The sequence below is a fragment of the Rhinolophus sinicus genome, chromosome 9 (assembly GCF_057876585.1).
Source record: "Rhinolophus sinicus isolate RSI-liver-muscle chromosome 9, RSI-T2T, whole genome shotgun sequence".
NCBI classification, from domain to species: domain Eukaryota; kingdom Metazoa; phylum Chordata; class Mammalia; order Chiroptera; family Rhinolophidae; genus Rhinolophus; species Rhinolophus sinicus.
Genome location: NC_142509.1, coordinates 37,080,835 through 37,105,311, shown reverse-complemented (window position 1 = coordinate 37,105,311; position 24,477 = coordinate 37,080,835). Strand labels below are relative to the sequence as shown.

The 24,477-nt window shown below is 59.0% G+C and overlaps 1 protein-coding gene across 29 annotated transcripts in view; it reads left to right on the top strand.

Moving 5' to 3' along the window:
- NCOR2 (nuclear receptor corepressor 2) overlaps positions 1-24,477 on the top strand; it is a 185,489-nt gene that overhangs the window by 132,621 nt on the left and 28,391 nt on the right. For 24 of the 29 annotated variants that reach the window (XM_088801070.1, XM_074321476.2, XM_074321465.2 and 21 more), the window contains 6 exons: positions 2,288-2,430; positions 9,002-9,149; positions 12,629-12,679; positions 13,434-14,067; positions 20,171-20,291; positions 21,223-21,394. In XM_088801070.1, coding sequence (XP_088657196.1) covers positions 2,288-2,430; positions 9,002-9,149; positions 12,629-12,679; positions 13,434-14,067; positions 20,171-20,291; positions 21,223-21,394 — 1,269 coding nt within the window. The remainder of the gene's footprint in view (positions 1-2,287; positions 2,431-9,001; positions 9,150-12,628; positions 12,680-13,433; positions 14,068-20,170; positions 20,292-21,222; positions 21,395-24,477) is intronic. The other 5 variants (XM_088801075.1, XM_074321487.2, XM_074321486.2 and 2 more) reach the window with 2 other exon arrangements.

The window sequence follows — 24,477 nt, the reverse complement described above, 5'->3', positions numbered from 1 at the left end:
CAGGAACCAGAAGGAAGCCCGAGCTGCCTGCCCCCATCCCAGGGGCCCAGGCAGCGGTAGTGGGACACTCCCCCCAGCCCTCACGCAGCAGTCAAGGAAACTGAGGTCTAAGAGCAGTGGGGTGGCCAAGACCACACAGCCTGTTCTGGGGAGTGTGGACAGTGTTCTGTGTGAAGAACTACGTCCAGGGCTCTTCACAAGCCTCTCGCTCCCGGCAAGGGCTGGGTGAACCCCCCCATCAGCTCTTGCTGCTGCCACAAGTGGAATTAATTAGGACCCCAACCCCTAGCCAGACTCCCATCCACCTCCTTATTTATTTGCCCAGTTCACAAATGTCAGCCTCCCCAGGGTCCCGCCACCCTCTGGGTGCTCTATGCCCCCGCCCCCCCAGGCCCAGATGGGAGACCCACCCCCTCCCACCCAGGGTTCCGGACCGACGTGTTTGCCTGGGCTCTCTTGGCCCCGGCTGGGGAAATATAAATAAACGCGCGTCCCCATCGTCCTCCGCCAGGTTCTGTGGAAGTGGCAGCTGCTGCTGCTGGCGCAGGCAGAGGGAAAGGTCAGGGGGCTGGGTTGCACTTGATCCCACGTCCCCCCCTCCCCCCTGTCCTTGAGGAACCCTGAGAAGCCGGGTAGCCACGTGGCCCTGTGGCCTCCGCAGGGGAGCAGGTGGCCTGTCAGTCCAGCCCCACCCCCACCTGCTGGGTCCAGAGGTGGGAGAACAGAAACCCTGGATCCCCACGCCCACTGGACCCCTGGGCTTGTCCCACAAGCTTGTGAGTTACCATGCCCCCCTTCCTGGGGAAGGGAAACCGGTCATGGCCTCGCAGCAAGGATGAGACGAAAGCAAGTCTTTGAAGGGCTTTGCGAACTCCGGTCACTTGGCCGTGCGACACAGTGGTTTGTTGATGTTGTTTCTGCTGCTGTTATTTTATTTTTGTTAGAGCCTTGTATGTAGCAAGTCAACGGCACATGTTTGGATGGGGGGATGGAGGGGTGGAGGGATGGAGGCTGGATGGCTGGATGAATGAAAGACGAAATGCCAGCACAGACTGCCGGCCCCTCAGGCTCCCGCACCCCTGCAGAATTTCAGTTGTGGCCTCCCTGCTGCAGCTGGATTGGATTCGAGGAAAATGGCCTCAAACTTTGTTATGGGAAATCTTTCATCAGTCGTTACAAGTCCAACTCTAGGGCTCAGAGGCCTGTGTTCCCAGCAAGGGACTTGGGCTTCACACCTGCCGCCCCCAGGCCCCTGCCTCCCCCTCCCCCCGTCCTGCCCCCGGCCCCCAGAGGGCTGGAGCCGCCTCCTGCCTCTCCCCTGGCCACTGGCCATCATGGGGAAGTGGGCTGCCCTACCTGCTCGGCAGACTTGCCCTGGCATAAGGCACCCTGCTGCCCAGAGACCTAGGCCCAAATGCAGAGATGCAGCCCAAACGCTGAAGGCAGGTGGGGTGAGATCCCGGGCCAGGCTTCCCTCTAGGGGGCGCTGCGTCTAGGTCCGGTGGGGGTGTGTGTTTCTGCTGAGCCTGGTGTTTAGGGCATTGAAAATAAAAGGGGGGCGGGGGTACAGCTCTGGCTTGAGTTTGTGGGGATGGAGGGAACTTTCTCTGACCTCAGTGGGTTTGGGGTGGGGTGGGTCTGCCACTTCCTGGGGGCTGTGAGACGGAGAAAGCAGCTCACGGAGATGGGGGCTATGGTTTAAGGGCAAGTTCACGTTCAGCCCCTGGACCATCCCAGTAGGCCCCGAGTCCTGGGTGGGCCTTGAGGTGTCCACGGGGACCTTTGGCCCCTGGGGTGTCCCAGTTAACCTAGGTACAAACGCTCTGGCCCCCGCGCACCCCCACCTGGACTCTTCCCCCCCCCCCCCCCCCCCCCCCCGCCTCGCTCACACATTCCTTCCTTTCCCTGGCCCGGTGCAGCCGGTCTCCTGAGGCCTCGCCTGCAGCTGCGAGTGTGTCAGTACTGGGTCACGACAGCAGGGAGGGAGGAGAAGTGGGGGCCTGAGCGGGGTCTGTGCCCCAGACCTCAGCCCCTTGGTGGGGGCACACCCAGGGCAAGCACCCATCTCCCTTCGGTACCGAGAGCCTAGGCGTCTCTCATGCAGCCTGGGGAGGCCAGGCCCCCTATTCCACCCTCTGGTGCCCCCCGCCAGCCATCACTTCTTCTGGGGGTCTTAGACCCGAGCAGTGAGCGTCAGGCCTGGTGTTGGGGTTGCTTTCTGCCTGGGGCTCTGTGTCCCCCAGGCCGTGGGCACAGCCCCTCACCTGCCGCCCTTCCCCTCCCTCAGGTCTCCTGGAACATGGCCGGAACTGGTCGGCCATCGCCCGCATGGTGGGCTCCAAGACGGTGTCGCAGTGTAAAAACTTCTACTTCAACTACAAGAAGAGGCAGAATCTGGATGAGATCCTGCAGCAGCACAAACTGAAGATGGTGAGCACCCCCTGCCCACCCCCCGGGGCCTCCCAGCCAGGCCTGGGGCCTTTGACTGTGCGTGCCCAGCGATATCCACGGGATGGCTGCAGGGTCGATCGTGCCATAAGCATCTCTCCTGGGAACGGGGACGGGCAGGCGTGCGGCCGCGTTCCAGGCCCTGCTGCAGCCTTTGCCCCCAGCACTCCTTTCCGACACCTCTGAGGGCCTATAGAGCGGCTAGGGCCTGAGGCAGGACCCTGCTGTGGCCCACACTGGCTCACGTCACGTGGGATGTGTGGCTGTCAGTGCATTGGAATGAAGACCCAGAGGCAAAGGAGCCCCAAGTGAGCGTCTCCCCCACCCTGTATGACCTCACGGCCTTCGGACCGCCCTTAGGGAGGGAAGGACAGGTCAGGGAGCAGCCAGCCCAGCCCGGGCCTCCCAGGGGCTCCAGGGGCTGAGACCTTTCCCTCCCCCAGCAGCACAGAAGGAGTGGACTGGCCTCACGGAGCATACACATGTTCTCCACGGAGAGGCTGCTTCCTCTGCAGCTGGTTCCTGGAAGTGAGGGCCATTTGGGGGTGGTCTCTGCTCCTCCCCCAACTTGAGCACACTTGTGACATGCCAGGCATTGTCACCATTGTCGACATTTCAGATATGGGGAAACTGAGGCTCAGTCAGGCTCATAAGCAGCTGGCTTGGGTTTGACTCCACAGCTGTGTGAGCCGAGGACCCACGCTCTTAGTGGCAGGCTGCATATTTCCTTGTAGAGATGAAGGTACAGGAGGGGGACACTCAGCTGTCCTCCCTCCAGCCCCACTTCCCCAGATCGGGCCACCTCTTGCTGGGTTGGAAGTTTGTGCAGTCTGTCCTGGGAGGCAATGCTGAGTTGCTTCCCCGTGCAGCCCTCTGAGGTCCAGAGAAGTGGGGCAGGCTGCTGAAGCTGCACAGCACACAGCGGGCCGAGGACAGAACCACCCTGATGGAACTCTCCTTGAGAGCGCTGTGCAGAATTTCAGGGCACCCCTTTCCAGCCCCCCTGAGTGTTCTAGGGGGATACTATTCGTGCCCCTGTGGTCAGGGCTGAGGCCGGCCCCAGGCTTCAGTTGGACTTTATTCCCTGTCACTCCAGTTGGGCTGTACGTCCTTCACATCCCTGCTTGCCGGGGCCCCTGGAATTGGTCTGTGATGCTCCTCAAGCTTCCAGAGGGCTCTCCTGTACACCAGGAGCTCTGCCTTTTCCTAGATCTTCCCAGGACTCTGGCTTTCCGCCGAGAGCGAGGAAGACTCAGTGAGGGGGAGGGTGCAGTGACTTCCTGTTCCCTCCCACCTGGTCTTCCTCCCTGCCTCCCCCTTCCCTCCCCTCTGCCCCTCCACGATCCCCATAGCCTAGGCCATTGGGTTACAGGCATCTGCTTCTCTTGCACGGGCCCCAGGCCTCACTTTCCAGGTTTCCCCAGGGCATGGCCCACTGCACCCCTGGGGACCCTAAAACTTGACAGCAGGGTTGGAGGACCAGAGACCCCACCCAGCAAGGTGGTAGGAATCGTTTGAGTGGAAGTATGTAAAGCATTTAGAATGGGACCTGGCGTGTCGCGAGAACTTCCGTGAGTGAGAGCCACAGTGGTGGTGGCGGTTGTGTGCTTGTGGCAGCTGGCGGCTGGGCTGGCACGTCTCCCTTGGTTGTCAGTCAGATATGGAGTATGTCTGCTCCTGGACTGGCTGGGTGGTTGGTTGGTTGGTTGGTTGGCCGATTCATTTATTCATTCACTCATTCAGAGAAGCAGCCTAGCAGAGTGGTGGAGGGCAGGGCTCTGGGCGGGAGGGTTCACTCCCGGCCCTCCCGCTCACTGACCAGTGCCCGTGGATACCTTTCCACCTTGTGCTCGGTTTCCTCTCTGAAGCAGGTAAGAACGGGACCTGCTTGAGGACTGCGAGGAGCAGATGAGTTCCTATTTTAAAGGGCAACGCCTGGCCCCCAGACAGCCGTCAGCGTTGGACGCTGCCCTCCTTGGGCACGCAGCAAGCCTTTACTGAGCGCCCCCTGTATGCCAGGGAGGCAGCAGCAGGTGTACATGTGGGTGGGGTTTTCCCTCTGGACTGGGGTGTGACAGCGGGAGCCATTGAAGGTTTATGAGCCAAGGGGCAGCCGAGCTAAGGCTGAGTGAGACGTAGCTGAGGCTGCTAGAGAAGGTCGCCCTCTGTGTCCCTGACCCTGAACTCTGGTGGGTGGCAGCATCGCTGGCAGCTGAGAAGCAGGCGTGAACAGGAGGGGTCCCAGAGCCCCAGCATGGGCCCCCCCCTCCCCGACCCTCTGAGGTCACCTCCATTGCCCTGTTCCCCAGGTGAGGGTGATGAGGGCAGGAGGGAGTGGATGCCTGGGGAGACCACAAGAGCGAGCCCCTGGCTTCCCTCGTGGGCCTGTCCCACTGTCACTAGACAGGGCTCACACACCACTGCGCGGACGGTGGTCCTTCTGGGCAAGCAGTGGACCATGGGCCGTGGCGCAAAGGTGGGGAGCTGGCCAGTCACATTCCCACAGACGGGTGAGCCTTGCTGAGGGCTTGTGGATGAGGAAGGGCAATTTGGAGTATGGGGTTGGCTCTCAGTCCCGCTGACCTCGGAGGGCCAGACTTCCATTGAGGGCTGTAGAGAAAGTACAGTGAGCAGACGCAGGATCCTGTTATAGGAAGTGGGGTTCAGCCTGGGTCCATGCATCCTGACAGTGGCCACGCCTGGTGCAGGGGTGAGTTCCCTAGCGCTGGAGTATGCAAGAGGCCTCATGAGATGCTGCTGAACTCAGTGACCTGTGCCTGCCGCCCCTCCCCCACACCCTCCAGTCCCCAGGAGGAAGATGGGTCCTTGTGAATCCTGAAGCCATGGCAGCCACTTCTGGCTGCTGGCCAGGCCAGGCCCTGTCTGGAGCTCAGGAAGACATGTCACCCTTGGCCAGTGCAGGAAGGAGTGGGGGAAGCAGAGGTTCAGTGGGTGTCCCCTCCTGCCTTGCGCCAGGCCTGGCCTGAGTGTGGCCACGGGCGACGTCAGCAGGAAGCAGGATTGGACGGGCAGGCAGAGCTGTCCCAGAGTTATATAACATTTGGCATCAGTGTCTTCTCCGAGGCTTTCCCTCCCCCTCCTGCTGGCCGAAGGTTACCCTTCTCTCCCATCTGTGAATCCAGGCCTTGGGGCCCAGCTTCCGTGTTTCTTCTTCTCTGTTTGTCTCAGAGCAGGCCTGGCCTTGCCTCATTTTCCTCTGTTGTCTCTTCCATCTGAGGCTGCACAGGCTTGAGCCTGACCTGCTTTCAAATCTAGGCTCCTCGACTCCTGCGCTGTGTGGTCTTGGGCAAGTGTCTCAGCCTCTCTGAGCCAGTGTCTTCGTGTGTCAGGTCATCCATCTAAAGAAGTAGTTACAGAGCACCTGTTCTGTACTGGGCCATGTTCTAGGGATGCTGGGAGTACAGCCGAGAACACAGAGATGCCCTTGAGGAGCTGGTTCTAGTGTGAAAGACAAATTAACACACGGATAATTTCAGATGGTGGTCTGAAGATGATAAGACAAGGCATATAGTAGAATGTGACTGACGGGTGGCAAGGATTGGCTGATTTTGACTGGGTAATCAGGGAAGGCCTCTCTGAAGAGCTGAGGAAGTGAGTCACGCAGGTACTGGGGAGAAGGGTGTCCAGGCAGGGACGGCCATTGCAGAAGACCTGTGGCTGGGACGCTGTGCACGTTGGCACAAGCCGGGCACTGTGTTTGTAGGAAGTGAGGGGCGGGCAAGCAAGTTGGAGAGGTGGGGGGGGGCCACGTGTAGATCTTGGAGGGGTGTTTGGAGGGGAGGACTTAGGGTTTTGGGGATCCGCTGGAGGGTTTGAAGCAGGGCGCAGCGTGCTCTGATTTGTAGAGCAGCTCTGCAGATCCAGTGAACTCCTGTCTGGGAAAACGCTCGGCACACTGTAGGTGCTTCGTAAACGTCAGCTGTACTTATTCATACCAGTATTCAGCATCTCCTGGTCTGCACACTCCTCCCGACTCGGAGGTGCAGGGCTGCGTGTGGAAGGATTTGGTATAATTCTGGGACTCTTAGTACATCCCAACCTCTCAGAGCCAGCCACTGTTGGGGGTTTTCAGGTGTTGACATCGTACTCACCCCTCTTGGCCTGATGTGACCTGGGGAGACCCTCCTAGAGAGACCTTGCATCCCAGCCAGCCCAGGGAGCTCTTGTTCCCTGCGATGCTCTCGAGCTGCCCAAGTCCCACCCACCGCTCCGGCAGCCGATTGCCTGCCTTACCCAGCCTTGGGCACTGGAGTGAGTCCCTGCCTGCTAAAAATAGATTGGGGAAGAAGGGGGAACCCTCAGCCGCGCCCACAGAAGCCACTGCCACACAACTTTCTCGCGCCTCCGTGGGCTCCGGCTAGGGGCCTGCAGAGGGAAGCTTGGGGTTTGGTGTAGGGCTGGGGCAGCCCCGGGAGTGGGCGGGTGGCGGGGCTGGGCGTTCCCATAACGGCCGGTGGACATTGGGCAGGGCGGGGCTGTGGCCCTCTGGCCCAGTGCTGGTGACGGAAACTGTGACTAACGGGTAAACGGACATTTCCCTTTTCCTCCCGGCATTCCCAGCGGCTGCGCTCTGAGGACCCCCATTTGCTCTGAGAGAAGGCAGGACAGGAAGTGATCCCAACTCCAGGACTGGGGCTGGGCCTTAGGGACCCCCTGAGGCCTGTTCCCAGCCAGGCCATGGTGAGGGGCTGGGGTGGGCAGGGCCCGCTGGCCCTGGAGGCGATGGGGTGTTTGCCTCAAGAGCAGGCCACGTCCTCTTGTGATGTGGGGTGGCTTTTTCCTGGGGTCTGGGGGATTGGTGGAAGAGGAGGTGTATTTGTTTCTTGTTTCCTGTAACAAAATACCACCAGGTAGGAGGCTTAAAACAACAGAAATTTCTTCTGTCTCAGTTCTGGAGCCAGAAGTCTGACAGCAAGGTGTCGGCAGGGCCGGGCTCCTCTGAGGACTCTAGGGCAGGGTCCTGCCTTGTCTCTTCCAGCTTCTGGTGGTGGCTGGCCATCCTTGACGTTCCTTGGCTTGTAGATGCATCACTCCCCTGTGTTCCTCTGTGTCCAAATTTCCCTCTTATAAGGACACCAGTCATTGGATTCAGGGCCCTCCCTAATCTAGTATGACCTCATCTTAACTAATTACATCTGCTAAGAGCTTATTTCCAAATAAGGTCACGTTCTGAGGTTCGGGTGGACATGAATTCTGGGGGGACAGTCTTCAACTCAGGATAAGGGGCTTTGCTGAGAGCTGTTGGCACGTCCAGAAGTGTTGTAGTTTCTGTTTCCTTTCTTAGAGATCCTGAAGGTCTCAGGCTGCAACCCCTCTTGTCACACCGACTGTATTGGGTTGGGTGCCCTCCTAGGGTCCATTCCACTCCCCGTGGCCACCTCAAGACCCCCAGCACACTCTGCCTCCATTCATCCCCAACTCTCTGCTGTGTGTTCAAGCCCCAGACGCTGACATTTGCTGTCACATAGTCAATCAACAAACACCATCTGAGCTGTTGCCTGTCTCAGCATGGTGGGGTAAAGAGATGCCCAAGGTGTCTCTTCTGCCCTCCTGGAGTGCCCAGCCCAGGGACATGCAAAGACAGGAGCCGTCAGTAAGGAGTGATGTTTGTACCCAAGCTGGGGCATAGGCTCCTGGCCTCCATGCATGAGGAGCTGGGCTTCTGGGGGTCGGGGCGCAGTGTGGAGGGAAGTGAAAGGCCCCACTGTGAGGGCCTCCTTTCTGTTCCTCGAACACACCCAGCTCGTGCCTGCCTCGGGGCCTTTGGGCTTGCAGCTCCCTCCAACTGGACCACTCTCCTCCACAGCCTTGCCCAGCCAGCTCCCTCTCAGCACCTCCTTGGAGAAGCCCATCCCAACCATCTGTCCAATGTACCCCCTGCCCTTTCTTGCCCCAGCCCGTCTTATCCCCTCTGCAGCTGTGTCCACCCCTCTAAGTCTCTCTTCTTTTTAAGAGATGTGTTGTTTGCTGGCCTCCCCGACTAGATGGATCTTGTCTACATCATTCATTGTGTGTCCTCAGCCCTGGTGTGGTGCCTGGCATACAGTAGGCACCCTATAAAGACTGGTGGAATGAGGTGACAAGCTTCCCAAGCTAGCCTGTCCCCCGGGCTTCGGTGGGGGCGTATGAGACGTGCAAGGAAAAGCTTCATTCATTCATTTGCTTCACACGTACCGATTGGAGCCTGGCAGGTGTCCCTCTGGGGTGTGGTCACCGCTCTGGCAAGGGCAGCCGGAGGGGCTGGAGCAATCACCAGGGGTCTTCAGGCAGAGGCAGTCCTTCCTCACCTGTCCTTGAAGGATATCAGGGCAGCCGGTATGCCAGGTTGCATGCCAGGTGTATCTGGGGCATGATGAAAGAACAAAGCCCTGGGTAAAAACACCACTGGCACATTTGGCTGCCACAGTGGAGCGCAAGGGTGAATGGTGCCTTCATGGCTATGTGGCCAGCTGTGACGAGGCCTTGGGCACTGGGAGTCCCCAGGCTGACAGCCCAGGCCTGGCCCTGAGCTGCTGCTGTCTCTGTGTCCTAGGAGAAGGAGAGGAACGCACGGAGGAAGAAGAAGAAAGCCCCAGCTGCTGCCAGCGAGGAGGCCGCCTTCCCGCCTGTGGTAGAGGATGAGGAGATGGAAGCCTCAGGCGCGAGTGGGAACGAGGAGGAGATGGCTGAGGAGGCAGAAGGTGAGCGTGGGACGGTGGCAACTGACCTCTCCCAGAAATGTCTGGGTCCTTGTGAGAAGGGGCCGGGACTGCCCCAAAGAGGAGGTGGTGGTGGTGGTGGTGGTGGTGGTGGTGGTGGTGGTGGTGATGGTGGTGGTGGTGGTGGTGGTGGTGGTGGTGGTGGTGATGGTGGTGGTGGTGGTGGTGGTGGTGATGGTGGTGGTGGTGGCGGTGGTGGTGATGGTGGTGATGGTGGTGGCGGTGGTGGTGGTGGTGGTGATGGTGATGATGGTGGTGGCGGTGGCGGTGGTGGTGATGGTGGTGGTGGCGGTGGTGGTGGTGGTGGTGATGATGGTGATGGTGATGATGGTGGTGGTGGTGGTGGTGGTGATGGTGGTGATGGTGGTGGTGGTGGTGGTGATGATGGTGATGATGGTGATGGTGGTGGCGGTGATGGTGGTGACAACAATAATGTAATTGGCTTCTTTGTGCCCACCGGGCACTTGCATATTTAATCCCCCTGTGAGTTCAGTCCAGGTCAGCCCTAGTGACAACTGTTGTCTTACCATCCCTTCTGCTGTCATGTTTTAGGGGGAAAAAATTATTTTTGAAAATAGCCTTTTGACCTGAACTGTTTTACAAGGTGGCCAATATAAGTAGAACCAATCTGTTGGTCGATAAGTATTTTAAAAGTTATGTAATTTTAGTGCCTCCTTTCTCTCCCAACTGTCCCAATTTGGTTGCTGTGTCACATGAATCCTCATTTTTGTGTGGGGGAACTGAGGGTTGGGCAGTTGAATGTCCTGGCCCAGCACCCCAGGGGTCCCCCAGCTGCATTGCTGCACCTGCTGTGGATGAATTCTCTCACCAGGTGAGTACTACTCAAAGAGAGTGAGAGTCAATCATCTAATTGCACTGGCACTGCTGCCACGCCTCAGGAGGAGGAGTTTGACAGCACCTGATCAACATCTGACCTGAGAGCCCGGCCACCTGTATGACACTTGGCTCCACTGTGTGACAAGTGTACAAGTGTTTGCGGGTTCAGGAATCACCGCAGGCTGCCCGACGAAGGCCCGTGGTCCTGATCACTAACGAGGCTGCCCTTGGCCCCCACCCCTCTCCCGTTTCCCTGGGTCTGTACCCACTCCCCACCCCACCCCAGTGGCATGGCGCTGCTAAGATCCCAGCCCCTGCTTAGCTGAATATCTCTGCCTCTCCTTCCGTCATCTCCCTGCCCAGAGCTGTCCCCGCTAGGCTCTCAAGTTCTTGGTGAATGGAATCTTCCCTCCTCTTGCCCCTGCCTGGGGTTTCCTCCCCTTGCTCCTGTCTGCCTGTCTCTGCATTTAAACTCCCGAGCTGCCAGCGTGGCAAAGGAAGGTGCATGTCACCTTTGGCTCTGTAAGCCAGGCCTGCGGATAAATGCAGGCTTGACCAGCCTGAAGTGTTTTCAGCAGCCCGATTCCTACTTCCTGGCTGAAAATGGAGAATTGGACCATTTGGTTACTGTTGTCTCAGTTTGGGGATGGCTCTGGTCTGAGTCTGGCCTCCTTGCCAGCTCGGGGTCTCTCTAGCCCACGTTGGCTAGCGGTCTGGTCAGTGTCTGATGGAGGCTGCAAATCCCTCTGGTCTTCGAATTGGTTCCTGAGTCTGTAGTCAGGGAGAGGGAAGACCTAGGGAACAGAAACCCATTCCCCTCTCCAGATACCCGCTCAGCTGTGGGTATGGGCAGGGTGAGGGCTTAGTGGAAAAGTTAAAGGGAACCAGACTTTGGCTCATCATTAAAACCAGAACAAAACTAAACTAACTTCCCAGTAAGAACTGCATTAGTGAGCTCACTTGGAGGGTTCATAACACCCCATCGGGGATGGGAGAGGGGCATTCTTTGCTGTGTGGGGCGGGACGTGGGGGGTTTGCTGGTCTGGCTGGAGCTGAGGCTTCTCTGACCAGGTGGCTCTGAGCAGATCAAGGGTGGCAGTTTAGAAGGTCCTGCACAAAAGGTACAGGTGACATTCCCATCTTATGGATGAAGAAACAGGCCCAGGGGAGGAGAAGCACTCAGTAGGGTGTCACGTAACTGACACACTTGGAGTCTGCCAGTCAGCCAACATTAGCTGGGTAAAACAGTCCCCTGGGACGAGGATAGGGGTAGGTTCTGGGTTAGGGCCTGAGGTTGCCCCACTGGAACCTTCTGGAATACCCAGCCAGCCCCAACAGACCCCCGTGAGATGGGCAGCAAGTGCCTTGTTGCATCCAGGCCGGAGATAAATCAGTTCTGGGAGGGAGAAGTAATCCATTTGGCCCCAGTCTCTCCAGTAATGATCATGGTTATAATAAGAGTGAGAGCTTTGAGTTAATCTTGTAATTGTCCCGACAGCCCTATGGAGGAGGTGCTGTTACTGTCCCATTTACAGATGAGGAAAGTGAAGCACAGAGTGGTCACCCAAGGTCACGTAGTTGGCTGGTTTGGGGACCAGAATTCAAACTTGTTAGATGTTCACAGACCTGAATGAGAACCGTTTTGGGGGTGGCCCAGCCGTGTGAGCACATAGCCCTCTGGTGCTCACACCTGAAAACTCTTGATGCAAAAAAACCTCTTGGTAGGGGAGAGAGCCAGGCATGAACTGCCCATTTTATAGGTGAACAAACTGAGTCTCTGAGGGTTAAGCCACTTGTCCCAGGACCTCAGTGGTGGCCCCCTATGTCCTGTTGTCTGACCATGTGAAAGAGAGGGAGTGACATTGCTAGAGTCAGCAGGCAGGGGGCACAAAAGCCAGTAGTTAAGGGCATTGGCTGCTAGGGCCAACCCCTTCCTGTCCCCATGCAGTGTAGCCTTGGGCAAGTGACTTAACCTCTCTGTGCCTCAGTTTCCTTATCTGCACACAGGAATGATGATTATCTGCATTTTAGAGATAATGGAGGATTACATGAATTGTTTGCGTGAGGTGCTTCACACGGAGCTCAGCACCCCCAGCAAGCCCTGTGTTGCTGGCGTTGAGGTGCTTATTTCCAGGAGCGGGGGCCCTAATATGGGCCTTATAGGGAGGCTGGAAGCAGGAGAGACCAGGGGCCGTGGGGGCAGTGAAGTCTCAAGGAAGCCTCTGTCCAGGGTCCCAGCAGCCCCTGCTGGTCTGGCTCTGCATCTGAGGGCTGAGGTCTTGGCAGCCGGGAACCAGAAAAGGCCAGTGACCTGTCCAAGGATACCCAGGAATGGGCAGGACTCACTTCTCACCCTGTGGGACCCCATCATTGGCCGGGGCCACTGCAGGTCAACTGGGGTTACTGGTGTCCAGAGTCTGGAGGGAGAGGGTGTGTCAGTCAAAGGATGAGGGCTGTCACGGCAGGGCAGGTGAGAGGCCAGCTGAGCCAGTGTAGGTCCTTGCTGCTGCCTGCTGGCCCTAGGCCCCTCTGCTGGCCCTGCCTCCTCGGCCACACCAGCCTTCCCCCTCCCACCCCTCTGCTCATGCCACCTGGCTTCTAACCTTTCTCTCACTTCCTTCCAGCCTTACACGCCTCTGGGAACGAGGTGCCCAGAGGGGAATGCAGTGGCCCAGGTACGAATGTGGCTGTCTGGCCTGGGGGATGGGGGTAGGGCCAGGCCGGGGCGGGGGGCGTCCTGTGGTCACTTGTCCTCTGTGAGGGGCCCCACTTCTGTGAGCATGCTTCTGCCTGTGAGCACCACCATTTGTGCTGTCGCCACCTCTGTCCCCCCTTCTCCATGCATTGTCTGTTCCCCATGCTTTTCCCTGCCTCACTCCTACAGATCAGTACACGGCTCATCTGTTTTGTTGATTTTCACCAGTGACTTAAACCTGGTTTGATTTCACAACAGCAAGTGCAGGGTTTGTTAATGTCCCCACGTTACAGAAAATGGGGGGCAAAATTGAGACCCAGAGCAGTGACAGGAGTGGTTTCTCAACGCTAAAGAGCCAGGCCTGGAGCCATGGTCACCTCGCCCTTCATCTGTGCACGAATGCATTTGTTTGGTCATCACTTACTGTGCACCTGCTGTATACCAGGCGCTGTGGGAAACAGATGGGGGAATGCACTGGGTGTGGGCCGTTTCCCCTGGGCTCCTCCTAGTTCACTGGCCCCAGTTTACATTGTTGTCTTATGATGACACAACAACGAATAGCCACCAGGGTGGTAGGAGCCTCTGGGCGGTTTGGTGTCAGGTGATGGTGCCGCTGCATCCTGAGCTCCTGCCAGGAGCCGGGATGTGTAATTGGGTGATGCGGGGAAGGTCGCTCCTGCTTTCACTCCCAAGCCCCCCATGTCTCTCACCTCCTTTCCGCTCTCCCCCCACAGCCACCATCAACAACAGCTCTGACACAGAGAGCATCCCGTCGCCCCGCACCGAGGCCGCCAAGGACACAGGACAGAATGGGCCCAAGCCCCCGCCTGCCGTGGGCTCTGATGTGCCACCCCCTGAGCCACCCACCCCACCACCGGAGGACGCCCCCGCCCCCACCGAGCCCGCCCCAGCCCCTGAAGCTGCTGGCCCGCCTACGCCACCGCCAGCACCCCCCTCACCCGCTGCGCCCCCTCCTGTGATCCCCAAAGAGGAGAAGGACGACGAGGCCTCATCGGCTCCCCCGGCAGTGGAAGAGGGGGAGGAGCAGAAGCCCCCTGTGACCCAAGAGCTGGCAGTGGACGTGGGCCAGAGGGAGGAGTCCGGGGAGGCACCCCCCGCGGAGCCCATCAAAACTGAGTGCAAGGAGGAGGCCTCGGAGGAGGGGCCCGACAAGGTCAAGGGTGCTGCGGAGGCGGGCGCTGAGCCCACGCCCGAGGGGGCGCTCAAGGTGGAGAAGAAGGAGGGCCCTGGAGGCGCTGGTGGCAAAGCCCCCTCGGCCAAGGGCTCAGGCGCCCCCCAGGACAGCGACTCCAGTGCCACCTGCAGCGCAGATGAGGTGGACGAGCCTGAGGGGGGCGACAAGAACAGGTGCGTGAGGTTTTCTCTCTTCCCTCTGCAGACACTTTCTGAGCACCAGCTGTATGCCGAGACAGCTCAGGGAGCTTGTGGTGTGGTTAGGGCACCGAGCCGTGTCCAGACACGGGAGGCCGTGCGGGCCCGGAGGTGGCAGCTGAGCTGAGTCTCGGGGATGTGTTCCTCGCTTTCTTACCTCTGCTTTGCCCCTGGCGTGGGGTCCCTGTCCCTCTAAGCCCTGGGTACGCTAGATTTTAACCCCTTTCAGCACAGACGCTTGGGGACCCTAAGGCCCCCACCAGAACCGAAGCTCATCTGCCCGAGTTGGGACGATGGCAGGAGGCCGAGGCCAGCGGTGCACGACCCGCTCCGCTCACCTCTGGGCGTCTTGAGGAATTGTTTTCTGGTGAGGCAGGCAAAGTCATTTTTATTTTGACTAAAAACAGTGCGGTCTGCTTTCTCTCCTCACATCTCGGAAAAGTTCTGGGCAGAGCAAGAGGGAGGAAAATCTGACTTTCAAATTCAACGCATTCACTCGGAGCCGTTTCCTCTGCCCCATGATTCACCTTGGGACATGTTAAAATGGCAAGTTCTAGAACATTCCATAGGAAAATCAGATTCTGTCAGCACTCTCTGGGTCTCCATATGTTCCACGAAAGCAGGTGAGCCACGTTGGCGTCTGCTTCTTGTGTCCGGAGGTCCCTCGGGGCCACCACTGGCAGGAACCTCTCCCTGTTTGTGTGAGAAACAGATGGTCTGGTGGGTGGCCCTTCGATAAGCAGAGGCCTGGCCAACAGGCCTCTGAGGGCGCAGAGTTCCCGAGCTTCTTGCCCAACAGGCACAGCTCGGAAAACAGTGCTCACGGCGGCTCAGTCTGCAGAGGGCCCTCGGCCAAAGTCTGGCCACTCCGCCCACTTTGTGCCAAGGTAATGGGGTCAGGGCAGGCGGCGCCCCAACCTCGCTCCTGCTGGCTGTAGGGACAGTCATGGAAAACGTTTCTGCTCTTATCCGGATGAGGGCTGAGCTCATGGGGCAGCCACGCTGATAAGCGGCCTCCTGAAGTCTGTGTTGTGGGTACACTTGGCCGGTCCAGGCTGGAGAGCTGGGAGGGTTGGCCTGAGTCCCATCAGCCCCCCTGGGCCCCTGGGGCCAGACACCTTTCAGCCTCTCCTCCCCTCCTCCAACAGCCCCACCCAGGGACGTGTCCTTTCCTCCCCAGCTGGGCCTGGCTTGCTGCCACTCTTCCTGCCCAAATGTCCAGCATTCCGTCCCCTGGGAGCAAGAGCCCTAGGCGGGGAGTCAGGACACCTGGTTTGTCACGCCCTGTGTGACCCAGGCCAGGCCCTGCCCTCAGGGTGAGGCTGGACTCCAGCCAGCCTGCTGACCTCTTCCTGGCTGGCAGCTTTCCCTCCTTCCCCTCTCCTTCCCTCCCCCGGCCACAGGCCTGCAGGGCAGGCGGGCGCTGGAGGGGGCGGCGAGATGCGTCAGAGCACTGAAGGGTTGGTGGGACGGGTGGGCCTCCTGGGACGACCTGGGTCCTGGCCGTGTGCCCACTGCCCTCCTTCCCACCAGGCAGCCCTGGCGCCGTGAACCGGGTGTCCCTGGACAGAGACATAAGGTGCACCTGGTCCTGGCCCCTGCCCGGTGACTTTGGGAGAGAAAACCATATCCTGCTGTTTTACTCTGCTCTCCGTCACTCTCTCCTGGCAGCTGCACTGGGGACTTTTCTGGGCCCGCGACCAGAGATAGTGGCTTTGATTGCAAAGCTTGGAGCTTGCTGCCCTCGCCGTTCCGTTTCCCAGAAAAGTAAAGTGCCTGGGCACTTGAGAGCAGCGTCAGACCTTCAGAGAGTCCCTTCCCCTGGGACTTGGCTTTCTCATGTGTAAGGTGGTCGTGGGTTGTCCCCACTTCCAAGGTATTGTGAGGATGATGGAGTTACGAGGCATCAACTGCCAGCCTGGTGCCAGGCCCACAGTGGATGCTCAATGAAACATTCGCTGCCCTGTGTTGGAACTGCCTTAGGAACCCGCAAGGGTCACTCCAAGCGGGGGCCGGAGTGTGGCTTCTGCCAGCGAGCCTTGGAATTTTGAAGGAATTATAATAGCAGTTTCTCCCTGGCTTCTTCATTCCATGAATGATTAATTGGGCCCCAGTGTGTGCCAGGCACCATTCTGGGGTGAGGCGTGCTGTGTCCAGGGAGCGTCCATTCTAGTGAGAGCCACCCGTCTGCAGCAGGACAGTGAGTGCTCACATGCTCAGTGGGTGGTGGAAGGATCGGGGGGCGTGGGCAGTGCAGTCGGAGGCCTGTCTGATGGGGTGACATTGAAGGATGATGAGATCCCGTATTGTGAGGCAGGGGAGGGAAAGCCAACAGCGGGAACAGCCGGGGCAAAGCATCTGTGGCCTCATGAGCGTTCAGTAGACGGTGAAAAGGCCTGTGGCAAGGAGCAGAGTGAGGTGGCAGAGAGAGGGCAGGAGGGGTCACAGAGGTGGGCAGGGCCCTGGTGGCCAGGGTGAGTGAGGAGTGTCTCCCGGGGACACAGGGAGGCAACATGGCATGTCTGTGTGGACGCTGTTTGCACACCAGCTTGCCTTTACCCTCCTAGCCCCAGCGCTGTGGCAAAGGATATCCCAGCCTGCGGATAGAGGGGAAACTGAGGCGGGAACTGCGGAGAGGGGCGCACTGTCACAGGCCCAGTGTGCCCATCCCCCGTTGCCCCTCCCCAGCCCTGGCTTTTTAGGGCGGGAAGAGGAACCATAGCTCCCTTGGCCCGCCCACAGAGCTCCCCTCGACCATCTCACACCCCTTTACAGCTAAGGAAACTGAGGCACAGCTGGTGAAGTCACTCAGCCGAAGGCGGGATTTGAACCAGAATCCCAAGTCCTGAACTACAGGGTGGGTGGGCAATGTGGGGGCTCGGCTGCTGCCAGCATCCCCTGCCTGTCACTCCTGGGTCACGTGTACCGTGCCAGGCTCCCAGTGCCCTTCTCCTGCCCCAGGCTTCCCGAGAGGAAAATAAAAGCGCTGTCTTCCAAGGAAACAAAGAGAAGGAGGGAGTGTGGCGCCTGCCCAGCACAGTTGCTGGGACGAGGGGAGGTGGGCGCCACACAAGTGCCGAGTGTCTCCTCCTTCAGGGACTCAGAGCCCTCAGATGGGTCATGGGTCAGAATCAGAGCTGGTTCTCGGATGCTGCCCTGTGCAGTGAGGTCAGGCTGCCATCGGGAGCCCTTTCGTAAACTGGGGGGCTGTGCCCGTGCCCGGGTCCCCACTGAGCTGTCTCACTCTGGGGGGGAGGCCTCCATGTGCGTCTTCCAGCTGGGCCTGCTGAGAGCATTTGAGGGGCTGTCCCTGCTCCCCTGCCCTGCAATGTGACTGCCCCCTGCCTGGGCACGGAGCCATGGGGAAACCAAGGCAGGCCACGGGCCTAAGTAGAAATCCCTAGTCCATTGACAGTCAGTGGGACACAGATACTTTTTTTTTTATATGTTGTAGACAATTATTTTGCATCTCCATGCAATTATATTTACATAGCTACAAAAGTTTATATTTTAACTTAAAATTTGTATTTCAAAGTAGCTTTGTATTTTTACAAAACAAAAATACAACATTTTTTCACAGAAACAGTCTAGTTAATGTATCAAACCCTTGATTTCATGGCTCGCACACACCAGTATCTTCATTTTCTTTCTTGTAACAGCTTTATTGGGACATTGTTCTCATGTCATACAGTTCAGTCATTAAAGTGTACAGTTCACTGGGTTTTAGTGAGTGTATTCACAGAGTTGTGCAACCATCACCACTCACCACTATCTGATTCCAGGACATTTTCATTACCCCTCCATCCCCCAATAAAACCCTGTACCAATTAGAAGTCATTCCTCTGTCCCCTCACCCGCAGCCCCTGGAAACTTCTGGTCTTCTTTCTGTCTCTGGCTTGGCCTGTTCTGGACATTTCCTAGGAATGGAATCACACACGTGTCCTTTGTGTCTGGCTTCTGTCACTCAGCATCATGCTTTTAAGGCTCATCCGTGTCATAGCGAGTGTCCGTGCTTCACTCCTGTTTCTGGCTGAGGACCATTCCGTCGTGTGGGTTGGACCACAGTTTCTTTCTCCCTTCATGTTTTGGACATTTGGGTCGTTGGCACCTTTTGGCCGGTGTGAAGAGCGCTGCTGCTGTGACCTTTCGTGAACAAGTTTTTGTGTGGACGTGTGTGCTCGGCTCTCTTGGGCACACACACATCCACCAGTGGAATTGCTGGGGCAGATGGCAACTCTGTGACTGGCGTCTTGTGGAGCTGCCAGACTCCTTTCCACAGTGTCTGCAGGGTATTCGTTTTTTAAATTTGGGTAAGTTTATGAGCGCGAGCTGTTTTACATGGAGGATAATAAGTAAACGTGAAAGGCGAGGAGGCTGGGTTTGGTGGCAGTTGTGCCCGACATGGAGATTGCCTGGACTGGTGACATTGGAGCCTGGACCTGGTCAGGGTGCCTCAGCCCGAGCCCAGCAGAGCAAGGAAGGACAGCAGCAGCAGGAGAGCCCTCAGGGGGTCCCCGAGTGGAGCAGGATCTGGAGGGGTCGAGGGAGGTTAGGAGCAGGGAGGCCACTGAGCATGGCCAAGTCAGTATGACCTTTCTGTGCGCCCGGCCCCACCTGCGTGCCATGGGCAGCCCCGGGAGGCGTCGCCAAGTCTGTCTCCACTCAGCCGAGCGTGGCAGATGGGAGCGGAGGCTGGTGCCTGCACGACTGGCCTGTCACGGGCCGTGGATGCCCACCACAGAGGCAACTGCGGCCGCATGTCACGTGTCCGCCCGCTCTGTCTGTAGGAAGGACCCCACTGCTGTGGCTGCTCCTCCTTGGGCATCGAGCACTGGCTGCTGGGCACTGGGTGGCCTGAGTATGTCCTGGTTGTCCCAGGTCTTAACCTCAAAGGCCTTGGGTGTGGCTTCCGTTCTGCATGTGACACAGGAGGGGCTGTGCCAACAGAGCCCTCAGGCTTTGGGGAGCTGGCCTCGGTTTTGCCTTCCGGGTGAATCCCAGCCTGCAGCCGATGTCCTCACGTGCTGTTTGGTCACCCAGCTGGCTCTGGCTCCCTGCAGGCAGTCCCTGGACTCTTGGTCTCCTCCATGTACCCCAAGCACAGCACCAGGCCTGCTGTGTGCTCAGTGAGTGCAGGCCCCACCCATGGAATCAGGCGGCCCCAGTGGGCAGGCGAGGGATCCAGATGGGGAGTGTGGCGGGGTGCTGTGCCCAGTGCTGGGCTGTCCTGGAAATAAATCCCTGACGGTTTTGTGAAGGAGGCAGTGCCATGAGCAGCCCAGGTCAGGCTGTGCCCAGGTATCTCAGACACCGCAGCCCTACACTGGAGTGACCCTGCCCCTGGCACCTGGTTCCGCTGTACTGTGTGCCCTGCGCAGATGCAATGTCCAATTCCAAATGTCAGCAGCACACGGGCGTGAGCTCTGTGGGGGTTGAGGTGCCTCCAAGCCCAGCTCAGCACCTGGCTGACGGGTGGACCGTGCACATACTGACCAGCCCCTCCACGCAAAGCGTGCGACCCACCTGCTCTTAGCTTCTCAGTAGATGGTTTGTGGGCGAGAGTCCAGTTGGTGGGACATCCAGTGAAGCAGGTGGGCTTGTGCCAACGCCTGTCTGCAGTGAGCAGGGCCCACTCAGCTCCACGCCCAGGGCCCCACCCTGGTGCCCGAGCCTAATGTTTGAGTGACACACAAGCTCCCTGAATCTCTTAAGTTCACCAAACCATAATCTGGTTGATTCTTTGGCTTTCTGGCAACTTCTGAAGGACCATGCGTGGTGTGGGCTGAGTCTGAGCTTCTCTGGGGCTTTCCTTGCCTTGGGCTGTCTCGGGAGTGTCGGATTCTGGCCTAGGCCTTTGGGCCGGGGTCGGAGGGACTCGCGGCCCCTCGTGGGACCTGCGTGGACCAGAGGAGGGAAGGAAGAGCCAGCTCCCCACTCCCCACACCCAGAGACTTGGTTAGTCTCCTTGGGTGTCCTGGGGACCCTAGATGTTCACCTGCCCTCTCTCCGCTGTGGTCCAGGGCTGGCGCCCGGAGGAACCAGCTGTGAGCCGTGGGCCTGACGCTTGTCTCCCCCTCAGGCTGCTGTCACCACGGCCCAGCCTCCTCACCCCGACCGGCGACACCAGGGCCAACGTCTCACCCCAGAAGCCGCTGGACCTGAAGCAGCTGAAGCAGCGGGCGGCCGCCATACCCCCCATCGTGAGTGCCAGGCCCCCACTTCCCACAACGAGCAAGGCAGCAGCCCCCTTGCCTGTTTGACCTTCACTTCCTGTTCACGGAGACAGTACATCAGGCCAGGGCCCTGCACAGCGCGGCGGGCGGGGCCAGCACCTGCGGCCTTGCTCTTCCCAGCCGCCTTCTGTTTCCTGGAGAAATCCCCATGGAGATGAGGCGGGAACAGTGAAGGGCCTGGCAGGCGTGCCGGGTGGGGCTCTGAGGAACCAGGGCACTTGGCCTGCAGGCCTCCTCCCTTCTGTCCTGGCCCAGCGCCCTGGGAGGCTCTGGGAGCTGGCTTGGCTCTCCCTCCGCGTCCCCCACCTCTGCCTCACCCACTGAGGGTTTTCCAGAACCAGGCGCCGGGCCGTGGGAAGGCAGGAAGTCCCTCTGGCTTTCACAGCACCTTGGGGAGAGGGGTGGGGGCCCCACCAGTTCTAAACATGAGGTCCTCCGGGGGAAGCCCCTCCTGGAAGATTCTCCAGGCCAACTAGGCGGCCCCTGGAGGTGCCTCTTCCTGGTGATGGCCCAGCCTCTGCCAGAGCTGCCCCTCCCAGGGTAGTTCTGGCCTTCCCAAATGCAGTGGGGGTTCTGGGCTGCAAACTGAGCTGACAGGGCTTTTTGAGTGAGGGGCACAGGGCGTGCTGACTGTGCTGCTCACCCCCGAGGCCGGGAGACCGAGAGAGACTTGGGGTACGGGCTGGGGAACGGGCCCCTTCCCATCTACTGCCAGGCAGCTGGGATGGGTGGGCACAGCCCACGCTGTGCAAAGACCTGCCCTCCTGCGCTCTACCTGTATTGCCTCTCCCTGGCCTCCATTCCAGATGGGGCAGATGCAGGGGCCCAGAAGCCTTTCTCTGGTCTCTGTGGCCCGTGCACGGCCTGTAAAGAGCTCACTTCTTTCTGCTTCCCTCAGCAGGTCACCAAAGTCCACGAGCCATCCCGGGACGACACAGCTGCCCCGAAGCCAGCGCCCCCGGCCCCCCCACCACCACAGCACCTGCAGCCAGAGAGCAACACCCCTCAGCAGCCCAGCAGCAGTCCTCGGGGCAAAAGCAGGAGCCCTGTACTTCCTGCTGAGAAGGAGGGTGAGTGCGCTGGTGGCTGAGGGGTTGTGGGGAGTGAGGGGCCGATGGGGGGCAAGGGGCCTGTGTGTCTAGAGCAGCTCTGCAGACTCCTAGCCTGTAGCGGCACAGCAGGCCAAGGGAATGGGCGCGAGTCGTGGGGACAGGTGGAGACTTGGACAATTGGAGAACTCGCGTTGTTTCTGAAGTGGGCACATGTTGGCCTCAGTCAAGAGCCATGACCATGTGCCATGTGGGCCTGGGGTTTTTCTTCGAGAGAAGCCAGAAATCCATCTTTTCATGTGAAATCTTGTAGTTTCTCAACTTTGGCAACTTTTCAAAGATTGAAAAGCGCTGTGTGTGCAGCAGAACGTGGCTGTGCCTCAGCCTGACGGCATGTGATTTGATCCTCGCATGAGCTAGAACCACAGGCGAGGCTCAGCGCCCAGCCGCTGGCAGCTCTGGGGCCTGGCAGGAAGTGCTACCCCGTCCAGTTCTCATGCTGACCTTATTCCCGGCCGAGGTCATTGGGTTCAGTGGGGAGCTGTGGGGTGATTCCCCGAGCAGCTGACTGGGGCATGTTTTATTGTCACCATGTGAAGCTCAAGGTCAGCAGACAGGCGGGGCATGTTTCTTGTTCTCTGTCCCTGCCTCACTCCCCACTGGACCCAAGAAGTTCTAAGCCTGTGTCCCCAAAGGGGCACTCTTCCCAGATTGGCCAGATACTCAGAGGGTGCTGTTGGCATGTCGTAGGTATTCGGGGCTGTCCCCCATGCTGGGCTAACCCAGGCTCCTGCTGGCTGCTCTAGGGGTCTGAGGGCAGCAGGAGCGCAGCCCAGGGATGGGCTCAGTGTACCCCCACCCGCCTTGGGGTCAGCATCCCTCCTTCTCTAGAAAACCAGGCTGGCCTGCGGCCACTGGCTGCCTTGAGGGCAGTGCAGTGTGCTTGTCTGACGACAAAGAGGACTGTCCTGGAGGACGATGGCTCCACACTTCGCACAGGTGACACGGGCCTGCCAAACACTGCTGTCAAATCAGCCCACCCCGCCTGCTTTCCTGCAGCTTCGCCTACTGCAGGACGTCTCGGACGCCACCCACATTTGCGGGCATGCATCCTGGCCGGCCCGCAGGCCGTCTTGTGACCACTGAGCCAGGAAATTGGCTGAACCCCTACGATTGCCAGTCAGCGTGCTGGGAAGTGGGGTTCAGCCGTGAGCAGGACAAACTCCCTGTTCCAGGGAGCTGTGGTGCTTCTGAGCGAGAAGGACATTATGCCAGGGCCCGTGTGAGGAAGCAAGACGACTTGAGAATAATTTACACAATGAAAGTAACAAAATGGGGTGAATAGTAAGGGACTCAGGGAAGACGTCTCTGCAAAGAGGAGAAAGAGTCAGTCGGATGATCTGGGGGGAGGGCATTTCAGGCAGAGGGAACAGCAGGGGCAGAGGCCCTGGGCTGGGGACAAGCTTGGTGTGCTTGAGTTGCTTCTGGGAGGCTGTGTGGCTGGGGTGGGAAATGGGGGACCAGATCACAGGCCTGCGGTGATTGTGCCTCAGGTGTGGCAGAAGCCTTTGCTAGAGGAAGAGTGTGTGTGTGTGTCGGGGAGCAGGTAATCTGCTTTCTATTTTGGAAAGATCTCTCTCTCTCTGGCCATTATTCAGTAGAAAGGGCTGTAAGGAGTTGAGGCAGATGGTGGAGGCCACAGTGCTGTTCCCGGCCAGTGTGACGCAGAGTCTGGCTCTGGAAGGACTTCCCAGGTTCAGGGCACCAGGGTGGCAGCTACATAGAGATGCCAGGAGTGCACACAGCTTTGTGCTGCGCCTGCTCTGAGCAGGGCTGGGCAGTACTTGGGTGGCTGTGCACCACACGGGGCCAGCCAGGCCTTGCTGGGACCGGTCCCAGCCCCTGTCCTGGGAGAATGTGAGCCAGCGATGTCTTTGAGCCTGGCTTTCAGCCCGTTTGCACAGTGGAGGCTCTATTTCCTGGACTCTCCCCACAAGAGACCGTGCACCTGGCATCAGGCTCCACGTGCTTTTCTCGCGTGGTCTGGGTTGTGTTGGGTGTTCTTAGCTCTCAGGTACACGCACGAGCTCGACACCCAGCACTGCCTCTCTGGTCGCCTGGCTCCTGTGTGGAGCAGCCCAGCCAAGCCAGGCCCTCGGGCTCCCCTGGGCCCAACTGGAGGAACAGGTTGTGTTTCCAGGCCCTCGGCTGCCTGCCTAGCCTGGCCTGGCCCCAAGTTTCCCTTCCAGCCCTGGAGACACTCGCCTCCCCCCCGCCCCCCTGCAGCCAAAGTCGAGCTGCACGGAGTTGGGTAGCTGGACGAGCAAGGGCCAGGGTGTTCACGGGATTTCCGGGCCCAGGGCAGGCCCCATGGGGGCCCCTCTGTTAGGGGATGGTTGAGCATGAGAATCCCCACACTGAGGTATTCCCCACATCTGAGACACCCTCCTGTGGGCTTCCTACTTCCCCAGGGCACCTTCAGGGAGCATTCAGTCTCTCCTGGGAGAAAACTGGATGAGATGTAGCACACAGACCTTGGGTCCCACCAGCCTTGCCCACAGCAGGCATAATGAATCGATGCCTGCACTCTCCTGTCTGGATGGGCCTTCAGGACCTTCCTCCATCATCTGGAGGGGGCCTAAGAGATGACACCTGCCTGCCATTCCTACCCCAGGCCTGGTGTACCCACGTGCGTCCCTTGCCCCACTCCTCTGCCAGTTACCTCTCCTGGATCGGTCCTCAAGTTTGTCACCAATTTTCAAGGCTAGGTTCAGAGCCTAGGACAGATTTCATCAGTGACAGGCCAGGAGGAGAACAGAGAATTGGGCCTTAACCCCCTGGGCCATTCACGGTGTCTCCCCAGTGTCCCCAGGCCTGAGAATGTGGGGCTATTGGTACTCTTCTTCCTGGGCCGTGCTCATGGCGGTGGTTAAGGTCACAGTGTGTGGCCTGGACTCAGAGCTCCTCTGCTGCATGCTAGCTGTGAGCCTTTGGCCAGGTGACTTCCCCTCTCTGAGCCTCAGTTTCCCGTTTGTAAACCGGGGATAATCGTAGTCAGTTCGTTGCAGGGTGTTGTGAGGATCAGTGCGTCAGGACACGTAAAC